Source organism: Ranitomeya variabilis, chromosome 1 (genome assembly GCF_051348905.1).
Source record: "Ranitomeya variabilis isolate aRanVar5 chromosome 1, aRanVar5.hap1, whole genome shotgun sequence".
Lineage (NCBI taxonomy): Eukaryota > Metazoa > Chordata > Amphibia > Anura > Dendrobatidae > Ranitomeya > Ranitomeya variabilis.
In genome coordinates, this window is record NC_135232.1 from 963,732,187 (window position 1) to 963,748,189 (window position 16,003).

Genomic DNA, 16,003 nt, shown 5'->3' on the forward strand with positions numbered 1-16,003 from the left:
CGAACAAAAAGTGGAATAACACGCAATCAAAAGACAGATATAAATAACCATGGTACCGCTGAAAACGTCATCTTGTCCCGCAAAAAACGAGCCTCCATACAGCATCATCAGCAAAAAAATAAAAAAGTTATAGTTTTCAGAATAAAGCGATGCCAAAATAATTATTTTTTCTATAAAATAGTTTTTATCGTATAAAAGCGTCAAAACATAAAAAAATGATATAAACGAGGTATCGCTGTGATCGTACTGACCTGAAGAATAAAACTGCTTTATCAATTTTACCAAACATGGAATGGTATAAACGCCCCCCCCCCCAAAAGAAATTCATGAATAGCTGGTTTTTGGTCATTCTGCCTCACAAAAATCAGAATAAAAAGCGATCAAAAAATGTCACGTGCCCGAAAATGTTACCAATAAAAACGTCAACTGGTCCCGCAAAAAACAAGACCTCACATGACTCTGTGGACCAAAATATGGAAAAATTATAGGTCTCAAAATGTGGAGACGCAAAAACTTTTTTGCTATAAAAAGCGTCTTTTAGTGTGTGACAGCTGCCAATCATAAAAATCCGCTATAAAAACGCTATAAAAGAAAATCAAACCCCCCTTCATCGCCCCCTTAGTTATGGAAAAATAATAAAATTAAAAAAATGTATTTATTTCCATTTTCCCATTAGGGTTAGGGCTAGGGTTAGGGTTGGGGCTAGGGTTGGAGCTAAAGTTAGGGTTAGGGTTGGGGCTAAAGTTAGGGTTAGGGCTAAAGTTAGGGTTAGGGTTGGGGCTAAAGTTAGGGTTAGGGTTGGGGCTAAAGTTAGGGTTGGGGCTAAAGTTAGGGTTTGGATTACATTTACAGTTGGGATTAGGGTTGGGATTAGAGTTAGGGGTGTGTCAGGGTTAGGGGTGTCGTTAGGGTTACCGTTGGGATTAGGGTTAGGAGTGTGTTTGGATTAGGGTTTCAGTTAGAATTGGGGAGTTTCCACTGTTCAGGCACATCAGGGGCTCTCCAAATGCGACATGGCGTCCGATCTCAATTCCAGCTAATTCTGTGTTGAAAAAGTAAAACAGTGCTCCTTCCTTTCCGAGCTCTCCCGTGCACCCAAACAGGGGTTTACCCCAACATATGGGGTATCAGCGTACTTGGGACAAATTGGACAACAACTTTTGGGGTCCAAGTTCTCTTGTTACCATTGGGAAAATAAAAATTTGGGGGGCTAAAAATCATTTTTGTGGGAAAAAAAGATTTTTTATTTTCACGGCTCTGCGTTGTAAACTGTAGTGAAACACTTGGGGGTTCAAAGTTCTCACAACACATCTAGATAAGTTCCTTGGGAGGTCTAGTATCCAATATGGGGTCACTTATGGGGGTTTCTACTGTTTGGGTACATCAGGGGCTCTGCAAATGCAACGTGACGCCTGCAGACCAATCCTTCTAAGTCTGCATTCCAAATGGCGCTCCTTCCCTTCTGAGCTCTGCCATGTGCCCAAACAGTGGTTCCCCCCCACATGTGGGGTATCAGTGTACTCAGGACAAATTGGACAACAACTTTTGGGGTCCAATTTATCCTGCTACCCTTGTGAAAATACAAAACTGGGGGCTAAAAAATCTATTTTGTGAAAAAAAAATAATAATTTTTATTTTCACGGCTCTACATTATAAACTGTAGTGAAACACTTGGTTCAAAGCTCTCAAAACACATCTAGATAAGTTCCTTAGGGGGTCTACTTTCCAAAATGGTGTCACTTGTGGGAATTTTAATGTTTAGGCACATCAGGGGCTCTCCAAACGCAACATGGCGTCCCATCTCAATTCCAGTCAATTTTGCATTGAAAAGTCAAATGGCGCTCCTTCCCTTCCGAGCTCTGCCATGCGCCCAAACAGTGGTTTACCCCCACATATCGGGTATCCGCGTACTCAGGACAAATTGTACAACAACTTTTGGGGTCCATTTTCTCCTGTTACCCTTGGTAAAATAAAACAAATTGGAGCTGAAATAAATTTTGTGTGAAAAAAAGTTAAATGTTCATTTTTATTTAAACATTCCAAAAATTCCTGTGAAACACCTGAAGGGTTAATAAACTTCTTGAATGTGGTTTTGAGCACCTTGAGGGGTGCAGTTTTTGAATGGTGTCAAATTGGGTATTTTCTATCATATAGACCCCTCAAAATGACTTCAAATGAGATGTGGTCCCTAAAAAAAAATGGTGTTGTAAAAATGAGAAATTGCTGGTCAACTTTTAACCCTTATAACTCCCTAACAAAAAAAAATTTGGGTTCCAAAATTGTGCTGATGTAAAGTAGACATGTGGGAAATGTTACCTATTAAGTATTTTTTGTGACATATCTCTGTGATTTAAGGGCACAAAAATTCAAAGTTGGAAAATTGCAAAATTTTTAAAATTTTTGCCAAATTTCCATTTTTTTCACAAATAAACGCAAGTTATATCAAAGAAATTTCACCAGTATCATGAAGTACAATATGTCACGAGAAAACAGTGTCAGAATCGCCAAGATCCGTTGAAGCGTTCCAGAGTTATAACCTCATAAAGGGACAGTGGTCAGAATTGTAAAAATCGGCCCGGTCATTAACGTGCAAACCACCCTCGGTGCTTATGGGGTTAAAAATATATTTACTTACAAAAGAGGTGACACACTGACATGTCCAATACTTTTTTTACCTGCTGTAATTTAAACCTTTGCTTCAAAATATTTTCTTTTCTGATTACTGATTTAGTATTCTGTTTTCTTTGTCATTATGGGGGCAGACATCTAGCTTGATCTGCTGCAACAGTTACAGAGATTTTACAGGTCATCTTGATTTCTATGTTGATAGAGTTGTGAGCATGCTCTGTGACATGTGCAGAGGTCAGTGTGCAGGATGGAGTGAACTATCTCTATCACTTACTGTAAACCATGTGATCCTGTGTTATCTGCCTCAAGCTGTTGGGCTTCCCCCATTCACATCCCACAAAACAGTGTCCACATAATGAGATGACTCCTGCCATTCTGCCATTGAATTGGTTATATTTTGGAAAATATCTTCTACAGTGAACTACATTCTTTGTGTAGATAGATTTGATTGATTGATTACTGGAGAATCTATAAAACCTGGTAAGACAATTGATTACATTTTGTGCACTATAGTCATATTTTGATGGTAAAAAACACGACATCCAGCGTTATTTTGCTTGGCGCGAGGCAATTATAATAACTAATAGTAATTTTATTTATATAGCCTCAACATATTCCGCAGCACTTTACAATTTACAAGGGACATGTACAAACAATACAGATGGCCGGCATCACTGATGATGCCACTGGACACAGAACTGGTCTCTTAGCTAACTTTGTCATCAGTTTTCCTAAAGGGTTTTTGCACTACATCAGTAGGATGTATGACAAATGGTTGGGAGTATCTGAAAGGGACTGAATCTAGATAATAGGTTGCTGATTTTTAGTGCATGCCTATGATAGACAGATATTGTTAATTAATATATTCTCTTGATATCTTTACCCATGTTGTAAAATGAATGCAGTAAAGAGGACTGGCTACTACTCCAGTGCCTATTCCACATCAAGGTCCCCAGGTGAGCCATTCTGATTGTGGCTTTCTTTATTAGCTCACCAGCCGGTTCACATTTTGTCAAGCTCCATAAAGCTGTTCTGGTCAACATCTGAGCTTAACCATCACAACACACACATTTTCTTTGCTGTGTTACAGTAGCATTTCTATGACTGCTTGTTTCACGTTTGTATCCCACTTGTTCAGTACATGACTAACTCATTGTATGGAATTTAGTGTAGTAAACTTCCCCCTAACTTTACCTAGAGCCCTGGTAATAGAAAGGCTTGGTTTGAAGAACTGAAGGACAGGTTACACTCTGCAATTTTGGTGCTGTTCTCTCCTATACTTTACTTCCAACGTTTGAAAAAATGAAATCTTAAAAAATGCCAAAAGAAATCAATACTTATCTCTCCACCTCCCACCGATGCAGCACAGAAGTGACAACAATCACTCTATCTTTATTTTCAAGTGGTCAAGGTGCCAAAACGGCCCAAAGCAGTGTTGGATACATTTTTCAATGCTGTATTGTGGATCACAAACTCGCATAGCATCAAAGTTTCCAGATTTCACATGGTGGATCAACGTTAAGCTCTCAGGTTATCATGTCTCACCGTCACCTTGTGCACTCACCTATTGGAGTACACTAGTATCTACAGGTGGACGAAAAAGTTTATTTACTAGATTGACTGGATTAGTATAAAAAAGGTTCACTAGAAAAACTAATACCATAAAACTTTAAAGTTTATTTCTAAATACAATTAAAAAACCAAACAACACACAAATTTCATAAATGTAATGCCAGTTCACTCAAAAAATTGACCCACTAATGACAGACCAGACAGAGAGGTAGGTTAGGGTGTGGATATAGCTCATTTACCCTATTCGCCCGTATTTTGGCCCTACCTGTCTGCGGAGGTTGGCACCTTCAACGCAATATGGCGCCCCCACTCCTCGGGGGCTCACCCTCCTGGCCCTAGAAATCCCTTATTAAATCATAGAGTTGAATTTCAAGATAATACCCCTGCAAAAAATCACCTCCATCAGCTAGAATGTGTAACCTATGCAAAAAACATCCAGCAGTTATACAATATAACAATAGATATATATATATATATATATATATATATATATATATATATATATATATATATATATATATATATATATGAAGCAGGATATAGTCCACGAGAATAAATATAAATAGCACAGAACCTAATACACAAACAACAAAGTGATGAACTCAAGCCACCAAGTGGGGGAAATTACATAAACACACAAGGGAAATGTTTAAAAGGAAAAGCTGAGTTACAATACCATCCTATATAGGTACTTCAATGTGCTTAGTATTGTATGTTACTCGTCTCTTGGTCTTATACAATTTATGACCTTATAGATATAATATTTCAGCATTAATTTGTCATGGAGCCAGAATTCATGGACCCCTCAACGGGACAAACAACCCTATATAGCCACAGAGAATCATCAAAGTAGAATCGGGGAAAGAGATATAGCAAGTCACACTCAGCGGTTGTTATCTCAAAACCATCTTTGGCTGTCAATTACGTCACCAATTGGCCACATGTATATCCCCATAATTCCCAAGGCGAGTTTATCTTGTACTCAGCATATATATGGTGCAGCATGCAAAACAGAGACCCCAAATAAATGATGATGCACAATTCTATAACACTTCAGACTTTTATCTGCATAATGGGTTCATACCCACACAAACAAAACCTTTGTGAATATCCGTGTATTGCTATCAGTAAAACATTATTTTGATCATGAAGCGGATGTTTTAACATTAATATGATTGTGACATGTAAAGTCACTCACTCAAACCTCCATAATATAATGCCATAAATCACATCCGTTTCAGACAGAAACCGTAAGCACATTATCTAATGCCATGCAAAAGGTTTGATCTCACCCATCTTCTACAGTCACACCGTGCTGTTTTGATCAAAAGAAGTGCGGGTGATGGATCTCTGCTGCAAAGTAGCGTCTCCCCTACTACTGCTACTTTGCAGCAGAGATCCATCATCCATCTTGCGTTCAAGAAGGTGCCAACCTCCGCAGACAGGTAGGGCCAAAATAGGGGCGAATAGGGTGAATTGGTTATACCCACACCCTAGCCTACCTCACTGTCTGGTCTGTCATTAGTGGGTCAATTTTTTGAGTGACCTGGTGTTACATTTATGAAATTTGTGTTTTGTTTGTTTTTTTAATTGTAATTAGAAATAAACTTCAAAGTTTTATGGTATTAGTTTTTCTGGTGAGCCTATCTACAAGTGGCCAACGAGTGGCTTGTTATAGTCTATGGTCTCAGCCATCACATGCTGTATTACTGACTTCATGGCTCCCATCAATTATCAGTAATACAGTAGTATTGCACACTCCCACTGATCCACGAGCTTACAAACAAAAACGGTACAACCTCCGGAGCTTCTGTGCTATTGGTTTCTTAGGTATCTTGTTACATTACCTACTGTTTTTTGTATATATTATTTTTAAGTCAATTTTCTTGCATTTATTTTGTTAAAGCTTAGTGTGTGAAGTATTCTTTTTTTTTTTCTTTTTTTTGGATACCGTTTTGGTAATTAGAAAAAAAAATCATCAAAATATAAAGCGTTGGCCTAAGCTGAAAGTTACTGGCGAGGCTAGTTACTGCCTATAAGATAGCCCAGAGTTGCACTCACGTTTGCAGGTTGTTACACAAAACCTCAGCTTTAGTGGTAGTTTTTTTTCATTGGATTAATTTATATTGTCTCATATAAAGACAAGATTGCACAGCACCTTTTGGAGACAATGAACCAACAAGGAATGCAGGAAGATGTTAGCACTAAAACCTGCATAATTGTAAATGCAGCTCTGGACGGTATCAGAGGCTATAATCAGAAATAGTACATTATAAGGTATTTGCAAAACATTTTGTGTAGAGAATTCTGTATTCTGGAAACTGCAGTTTGTCCATGTGGAAGGACTACAACTATTGGCACTAATGCACGCATTATTAGTGTCGCATGCACATAGCCCTATAGCAGCACACAGTCCATACAGCTCAGCAATATGAAATCAAACTCTGTAATTTCTCCTAGAAGCAATATAATTAGAAATATTTGAAAATTTTACACAGAATGTAGAATTTAGCCTGAGACCTTATAAGGCTATGTGCACACGTTGCTGAATTTCCACAGCAATTCTGCAACTCCCTGCCACGGGTATAACGCATGCAGAATTGGCATGCGTATTCCCGCTAAACACTAGCGTTTTACAAGCGTAATTAGCTTGCAGAATGCTAGCGTTTTCCAAGCGATCTGTAGCATCGCTTGGAAAAAAGGAATTGACAGGTTGGTCACACTTGTCAATCATAGTGTTTGACAAGTGTGACCAACTTTTTACTATTGATGCTGCCTATTCAGCATCAATAGTAAAAAGATATAATGTTAAAAATAATTTAAAAAATACAAAATCGTGATATTCTCAACTTCCGGCGGCCCCCGCAGCCTTCCCGATCCTCGCGATGCTCCCGGCAGCTCCCGTTCCCAGTAATGCCTTGCGGCAATGACCCCAGATGACGTACCATCACGCGAGACCGCTATGTCATCACAGGTCATTGTCGCAAGGCATTAGTGGGAACGGGAGCATCGCGAGGAGCGGGAAGGCTGCGGGGGCCGCCGGATGGTGAGAATGTCACAATTTTTTTCTTCTATTTTTTTTTTACAGGTATACGGTTCCCAGGGCCTGGAGGAGAGTCTTCTCTCCTCCACCCTGGGTTCCAACTGCACATGATCCGCTTACTTCCCGCATGGTGGACATAGCCCCATGCGGGAAGTAAGCGGATCAATGCATTCCTGTGTGTGCGGAATCCCCGCGATTCCGCACAAAGAATGAACATGCTGCGTTTTTTTCTGGAATGTGTTTCCGATGCGGGAAAAAAATGCAGCATGTGCACAAAAAATGTGGAATGCATTACTAATGATGGGATGCTTATGTAAGCTTTTTCTAGCGTTTTTTTCGGGGGAAAAAGGCAGAAAGAGCGCTAAAAAAACGCTAAAATCCTGAACGTGTGCACATAGTCTAAGGATTCAAATTTTGTATTGACGTTGCAGGTTTTTGGTTTTACAAAAACTGTAATGAGATCTGACAGAAGCAAGAAAACTAGTCTTTCTGCAACTCTTTAGGTGTTCCTTAAAAAAAAATTAAGTGTTAAAGCAACAACTGTTGACCGAACTGTGTGAACCTTTCTCTGGTACATTTTTATGTATGTACATACAGTTCTAGGCATACTTGCACAAAGTCAGAGATTTTGTAGGATTATAGTCACCTGTATAAGTAACCAATTATGCTGAACAGGTGATAATGACCATCACTTTCATATATTATACTGTCTACAAATATTTCAAGGGCTGTCACATTGTAGAAGAATCATCTTTATTCTCATTTGCACAAGGAAAGACTAGGAGTAATGGGATGAAACTGAATGGGAGGAGACACAGATTAGATATTAGAAAAAACTTTTTGACCGTTAGGGTGATCAATGAGTGGAACAGGCTGCCACGAGAGGTGGTGAGTTCTCCTTCACTGGAAGTCTTCAAACAGAGGCTGGACAGACATCTGTCTGGGATGATTTAGTGAATCCTGCTTTGATCAGGGGGTTGGACCAGATGACCCAGGAGGTCCCTTCCAACTCTATCATTCTGTGATTCTATATTGAGTGAAACACTGTAATTAACTGAATCTGAGTTAGCTGGTAGGAAGCCTAAAACTTGGTGAGGAACAGCCAGACTTTGCTTAAAAGGTGAGATTGTAGAAGATCGTTTCATGTCAGAGGTAAGTATGAACACAGCAACAGGACACAAGGTAGTTATACTGCATCAGTGAGGTCTGTCCCAGGCAAATATTTCAACACAGACTGGGGTTTCAAGATGTGCTGTTCAACATTTACAAAAAAAAAAAGCAAGAAAAATAGATAATTGAGGAATGTAGTGATTGACAAAGGAAACTTAATGGAACTTGATGCAGCAGATGAAAGATACATCATGATTACTTTCTTTTTAAATCAGATGTCCAGCAGTGCCATTAGCTCAGAACTTGCAGCAACCCGTGGGACCCATCTACACCCATCTCCTGTTTTGCGAATTCTGGACAAAAGTGGTCTTCTTGGAACAATTGTGGCAAAACCATACTTTTGACATGAAATCAAGGCCAAGTGACTCAAGTATGCATAACAAATTGGGGTACAGAAATATGGCAGCAGGTGTTCTGGACTGATGTGCCAAAATGTTAAACATTTGGCTGTAACAGAAGGCAGCTTGTACAGAATGGGAGCTGTAGAGCAGAACAATACTGAGTGTCAATAAATAGATAAAAATGCTGGTGGTTGATTGCAAGTTTGGGGCTATATTTCAGCAAATGGAGTTGGATATCTGGTTTGGATTAATGGTGTCATCAGTACTGAGAAATTCAGATTTTTACCCATCATGCGATACCATCAGGGAGGCATCTGGTTCCAAATTTATTCTGCAGCATGATAATACAAAACATAAAGCCAATGTCATTAAGAACTATTTTATTTGTAAAGAACAATGAGTCCTGAAAGTGTTAATATGGCTCCCACAGAGCAGAGCCCTCATCTTAACATTGAGTTAGTCTGGAATTACATGAAGAGACAGAAGATCTATGGTTAGTTCTCTAAGAAGTTTGGAATGATCTCCTTGCTGAGGTCCTTCATAGACTTTGTGCAAGTATACCACGAAGAATTTAACATTTCTTTTTTTTTTCAATCATGTTTACTTTTCAGCAATTTTACTACACCTGCCTAAAACGTTGGCACATTACTGTGTATTATATGTACAATGTGCTAGTTTTATTAAATAAACCGGTAAAACTGCTTTACAACTAGGTTTGACAAGTTTTGTGTGGATTTTGGAGAGCCTACTGCTGAGAGAGACCCCTGCAGGGACCACCACTGAGTGTATGTGTACATGTGCCAAACTGGTAGACACAAGTACAACAAATAAATCACCCCCTTGACTTTATAAAAGGGGACATAATATTTCATCTATACTGTGTACTAGAATCACAAGTGATATTTCCCACCCGCAGAACTGACGGTAACACCTGTCTTGAAAGGCCTGACAGTAAGTAGGAAGTAGGCAAGGTGTGCCAGCTATGCCCATTACCATATGTTCTGGGATATTTCCCAGCCAGGTGATCAGCAAGAGGCTGTGGCAGATTGCATATGGTGGTATCTGCATTAGTACAGCATTGGAAAGATTTCACAATCTACAGGGGTCTATCCTGATGACAGGTTTAAGTATTCAGACTAGAATGGCTGATTAGAGGTATAATACTTTGGAATATTATGGATGTTCAGGCTGCATGTTTTCACCCATGTTAATTACAACGTTGGTATTTTTCATAATGTTTTAGACTACAGCCATATAATAGTGTAGCATGCAATGTTTATAACTCCTTGTATCATTGTAATTTGTCTCTTAGTGAATGGAACTCCAAGTAGTCAGATGTCCACCCCAAAATCTACAAAATCTTCATGTTCATCACCGACAAGTCCAGGAAGTTATCGAGGTCTAAAGGTAAGCTAGAAAGCAACAACATATATCATCAATATAACCTCACTAGAATACTGACTCTATCGGAAATTTTGGTAGATGGCCATCAAAAGAAAGAACAGTGTTTATAAAGTGCCATATATGCACCCATATTAGAACGTGACTTGGGTGTCAATTTGCTTGAGACCCTCATCTGTGAATAGATGTTTCATTGATTTGGACCCAGTCAGCACGGAACATTGACCTTTTCAGTGAAGATGTCAGGTAATACTACACTAGGACAAGATTTACTTTTGACTACCCAAGTCTTCTCTCAGGGTGCAGACAGACGGCCATATAACTCATGCAAGTGTCGCACCGCAATCCTCATACTGGCCGACTGCTCTCCTGACCTGACCGTGCCAACTGCATAGAGATACATCACGCTGTCATGCTCAGGTCAGGAGAGGTGGCGGGCCAGTCCGTGCAGTGCAGTGCAATCCTCACACTAGTTGTATGGCCATCTGTCTGTGCCCTTAAAGGCAAATTTGTCACAGAGGATAGTGAAAGATCAAAATTGCTTTGAAATATATGATCCATTCAATAACTAAGATATAACATCATAACAAGGACCAAAATAACTAAAAAATAACAAAGACCCAAAGTGTAATAATGGAAAGCTAAAACGCTCTTTCAAGGTATTACTTAATCCATAGTTTTGTCCAAAATAGCTTTGGTCGAGAAAAAGTGGAAAAGCATAAAGCAAACCACCTTCACCAACTTAAAAAGAATAAAAATAAAAAAAAACACAGATAAACACATAAAATAGTGACTTTAAAAAAAAAAAAGACTCAAATGGAAAGACGAATATTATTTAAACAAAGAAAAAGGTGCAAGACACTGAAAACTGCACAAGAGACAGGCACAAGTGCAATAATGAATCAGGCTCATCAAGTGACAGCTGAACACTGTAATGTGGATATGAGCTTTTATTGTTTTTGGCAGTAAGATGAAGTAAATACGTGTTAATGTCCCTTTAATCTTGAACCACAAGTTTGACAAGGAAGACATTATCAAGTTATCACATAGAAGCATCTTCCATACCGCTGAATAATGGACACATTTGCTGCTTTTATCTTACAGCAGGCTCATTTGTCTATTTCTGCAGTTTGGTGAAGAGAGCCCAATAAATACTTGGATGGTTGCACTGTTGCTATTTGGCAGCATATTCCCGATGTCAGCATTACTATAAATCAGTTGTTTGGTTTGTCAGGACATTTCTGCTTGCTTTATTAGGCTTCCCAGAAAAGGGCACATGTATGCCTAAACTATGACCATTGCTCGAGGTCTATCTCCCCTTCATTTTCATCTCGATCTATAGGTTAACCTGCCGTCAGGCTGTGATTTATTCAGTGTTTGGATCAGTTTATGTAATTGAACACTTGGTCACTATCCATAATGTGCTTGGTAGTAGTACATTATGTAATGCCCGTTCTCTAAAGACTCGATGGTTGAGAGAAAAATCAAACCGAAAAATTGATTAGAAACCAGAACAATGTTTATTGTCACCATGTCCTGAATCGTATATAAAACAGCAGAGAAACTGTACCCCAGGGGATATTGGTTATGCTTACTGTGAAGATTATTAGCATGGATGTTCACCCAGTTACAAAAAGTGCCCCCCGCACAGTGTCAAGGAAAGTGATATAGATGGAATTAGAACGTTGCAGTGTGATACCCTTCATCTGGTTATTGTATGAATATGAATGAAGATAGGTATTGCATGCAACATAGGTGTGTATATACAGTAATAATCAACAAATAAATGTGTATCAGACAATAGCACTTAAAGGGAACCTGTCACCAGGTTTGGCCGATAAGAGATACGGCCACCACCTTTCAGGGCTGATATGCAGCATTCTATAATGCTCTATATCTGACCCCAACCCGACCTGTAAGAAAGGAAAAAGACCTTTTATTATACTCACCTGCGGGCTGGTCCTGTCCGAGAGGTGTCGCTCTTCTTGGTCCTGAGCCTCCCTTCTTCCTACTATCGCCATCTTCCTTCTTGCTTCATGTGGATGACGAATCCCTATGTCATCCACGCAGTTTCCTGGGCTCCTGCGCAGGAGGAGTACTGCAATGCGCAGGCGCCGGGGCTCTTTGACCTTTTCCAGCGCCTCTGCACTGCAGTACTATGGGAATAGATGTGTGCAGCTTTTTGCAGTCTCATAAAGTAATGCCACCTAACTTAAAGGGAATCTGTCAGCAAGTTTTGTTATGTAATCTGACCTCAGAACAAGGTAGGGACAGATTCCAGCTGTGTATTACTTGGTTTACTGGATGCAGAAGTTGTAATAGAGTCACAGTTAACAGATCTCAGTTGTTGAGCTGTGTATAACCTGCCCACAGAAAGCTACTAATCAGTGGTGGGTTGGACTAGTAGGCATGAGGTCAGTTGTCATGTAGTCTCCTTCTGATAAAAAAACGCAAAACACAGCCAAGTAAGTGACATCACTGGAAGCAGGGTCCCTACCATGGTGGTTTTGATTACATAGCAAAATCATGCTGACAGATCCCCATTAAAGTGCCTAAATATTAAGATACAGTAAGTGCTCACTAATTTTGTTTTATTGTAAATATGTTGGCAAAACCCAATAAAGTAGAATGTTCAGAGGCTCTGCCACACAAGCCAAGTTACAGTGGAATAAAACCAGAGCCAGAAATGCAGAAAGTGATGTAGAGTATACTATATTTACAATATTATTCATGTAATCTATTCTTATAACTGTGCTCGTCCTTAAAAGTATCTGTATGCAGTAAAACTGGAAGGTCAGTGAGTTCACAGATGAAAAGATTAGTGCATTAGATTTGGAAATTGTAAAATCTGTCTTTGTAGCATTTGGAATTGCATTTGGCACTTTTATACTCAAATTCTCAATGTTCCATACCCACTGTAAATGTATTCCTGACTAATAGTCTGGGTATGTCTCCTTTTCACTTTGTGGTCAGGCGGGTTCTGTCAATCATCTCAACTATTAGACATTTTTGGATGTCTGCTCTGAATGATCAAGAGTATTAAAATACTGTACGTAAAAAATAACTTCTACATGCTGTGTGCACTTAATTATACATGGACAGAAGTACTGACAGGCCCTGTGGAATAACCCAACTGACCGGCAACACCTAGAATTCTGTTGCGCTGTTCCTCTGTTATTCCTCCTGGAAATGTATGAATAAATTGAAAATTATGTTGGCATTCTCTCATCAAACTGTTATGACCCTATACACTCTTGACACTGTCTAATCACCGTTGACCGTGTTAAGGCCGCCATACACATTATGGCTAAAGTCCATGGAACCTGGCAATAACAGGATCCATCAGCAGTCTAATGGGTATGGCTTCCTCCCAACTCTCCCCTAACAGATGATGTCAAGGGAGAGAAGTATCTGCCTAGTTGCATTCCCTACAGTGGATCTCTAGAGATAAGCTGCCGCCAGATGAGTCTGGCAGTGGCTCTTTCATAGAGAATAAAGGGCTGAACCAGGCACTCATGTGTATTGAGGAGTTGGGGGAGATAGCTGACAGCTTTCTGATGTGTATGGGGAGGTTCAGACTGTGTGTAATTATGCCTTTCCCGGAGGAACAATAAAGGAACAGCACAACAGTGTTCTCAGAAAAGGTGCTTCAGGATTTTCATCTCAATAAGTATTCATTAGAGCAGACAAAGCACTCAGTATATAGCCTGAATATTGTCATAAATCCAACCATCAGGAAATTATGCAGGAGCTTGTCATTGGCACCAGATAGTAATGAAAATCTTTCCATTTCTAGATGTCGCCTCATTCAGGATCAACGTCTAATGTGAATGGTCTTCCTGACGCTCCTTATAGTCCTGAAGGTAGGTTTAGTAACACAGTGATGCTTGACCTTCCAATGGCCACTCATTAGCCAGGGTTTTTTCATATATACTGTATGCTTATTATATAAGTGATTATTTGAGTACATTATATCTGTTAATGTGTGTGACACTGCCGCATTTTCCCGATTTATATAGGTAATAGTTTTACTTTTGCTATGTAGGGGCAGATGTATACAATCCACGGTGAGAAATTAAATATAACCAATTTTTTTTTTAGATGTCTCTCTGTTTATTAGTGATTTGGTTCTATACTACGTAACTAATATTAATATCACTGAATGAACAGTAAGGCTGACTTTTATATCCGGTTGATGTCATAACATGCTATGTATTAGGACTTTTTCCATATAACTCTAGAAACTATACAGGTGGAGAATTGTAAAATTACTTAAACTTGAATATTAAAATGATGAAAGTAAAACAAAAAAAATGAAAAAAAAATGAAATATAGATATCTTCTATGTTGCAATAAAGGGAACCTGTCAACAGAAAAACGCTACTAACCTGCGGATATGGGGTTAATCTGCAGGTTAATGGCATTACTAATCTGTGTCTGGACTTAGCTGAATGTTATAGGGAGAAAATTAACTTTATTCTCCCCGGCAGCTTTCGGGTTTTCGGCACCGGGGCGGCGCTATCGCTGGTTCAGTCACCACTTTGAGTACACAGAGCCGTGGCTGTAACCTCTGGCCCTGACTGACAGCAAGCGCCAGTGCAAAGGGAGTGTCAGTCGGGGCCGATGTGTATACTCAGATGTTGTGAAATTGGATTTTGGGCTCCCCCGGTGGCCACTGGTGGAATTGAACTGGTGTGCATCATCCTCTCTGTTCACCTGTTTCCATCAGGATGTGGGAGTCGCTATTTAGCCTTGCTCCTCTGTCACTTCCATGCCGGTCAACATTGTAATCAGAAGCCTTTCTGTGCATGTTCCTGCTGCTAGACAACTCCCAGCTAAGTTGGACTTAGTCCTTGTTTGTTTTTGCATTTTGTTCCAGTTCACAGCTGTAGTTTCGTTTCTGTGTCTGGAAAGCTCTTGTGATCTGAAATTGCCACTCTGATGTTATGAGTTAATACTAGAGTCTTAAAGTAATTTCAGGATGGTATTTTGATAGGGTTTTCAGCTGACCATGAAAGTGCCCTTTCTGTCTTCCTGCTATCTAGTAAGCGGACCTCAATTTTGCTAAACCTATTTTCATACTACGTTTGTCATTTCATCTAAAATCACCGCCAATATTTGTGGGGGCCTCTGTCTGCCTTTCGGGGAAATTTCTCTAGAGGTGAGCCAGGACTATATTTTCCTCTGCCAGGATTAGTTAGTCCTCCGGCCGGCGCTGGGCGTCTAGGGACAAAACGCAGGCTACGCTACCCGGCTACTGTTAGTTGTGCGGCAGGTTTAGTTCATGGTCAGTTTAGTTTCCATCCTTCCAAGAGCTAGTTCGTATGTTTGCTGGGCTATGTTCTCTTGCCATTGAGAACCATAACAGTTTGACCGGCCTAAAAGGGTTAAATTAATTGACAGAGAAAGGAGAGAAAAGAGAAGTCTGCTGAAGATTTTTTTTTTTTTTTTTTCTCAGTTCTGAGTGTGCTTGTAATTGAATCTCTTGCAAGTCTGCCTATATTGCAGCCTTTCTCTCTCTCTCTCTCCTTCTAATCCTGGAATGGCTCTGTGTTCACCTGTTTAAAATGGATATTCAGAGTTTAGCTGCAGGTTTGAATAATCTCACCACGAAAGTTCAAAACTTACAAGATTTTGTTGTTCATGTTCCTATATCTGAACCTAGAATTCCTTTGCCTGAATTTTTCTCGGGGAATAGATCTTGCTTTCAAAATTTCAAAAATAATTGCAAGTTGTTTTTGTCCCTGAAATCTCGCTCTGCTGGAGATCCTGCTCAGCAGGTCAGGATTGTGATTTCTTTGCTCCGGGGCGACCCTCAGGATTGGGCTTTTGCATTGGCTCCAGGGGA

At 39.7% G+C, this 16,003-nt stretch overlaps 1 protein-coding gene across 3 annotated transcripts in view; it reads left to right on the forward strand.

Moving 5' to 3' along the window:
* DCLK2 (doublecortin like kinase 2) overlaps positions 1–16,003 on the forward strand; it is a 196,176-nt gene that overhangs the window by 118,860 nt on the left and 61,313 nt on the right. For 2 of the 3 annotated variants that reach the window (XR_013219927.1, XM_077279305.1), the window contains exons 5-7: positions 3,534–3,584; positions 10,067–10,161; positions 13,952–14,018. Coding sequence is in view for 2 of the 3 variants with exons in the window: in XM_077279305.1 (XP_077135420.1) it covers positions 3,534–3,584; positions 10,067–10,161; positions 13,952–14,018 (213 nt within the window). In the remaining variant the exon portion in view is untranslated. The remainder of the gene's footprint in view (positions 1–3,533; positions 3,585–10,066; positions 10,162–13,951; positions 14,019–16,003) is intronic. The other variant, XM_077279306.1, reaches the window with a different exon arrangement.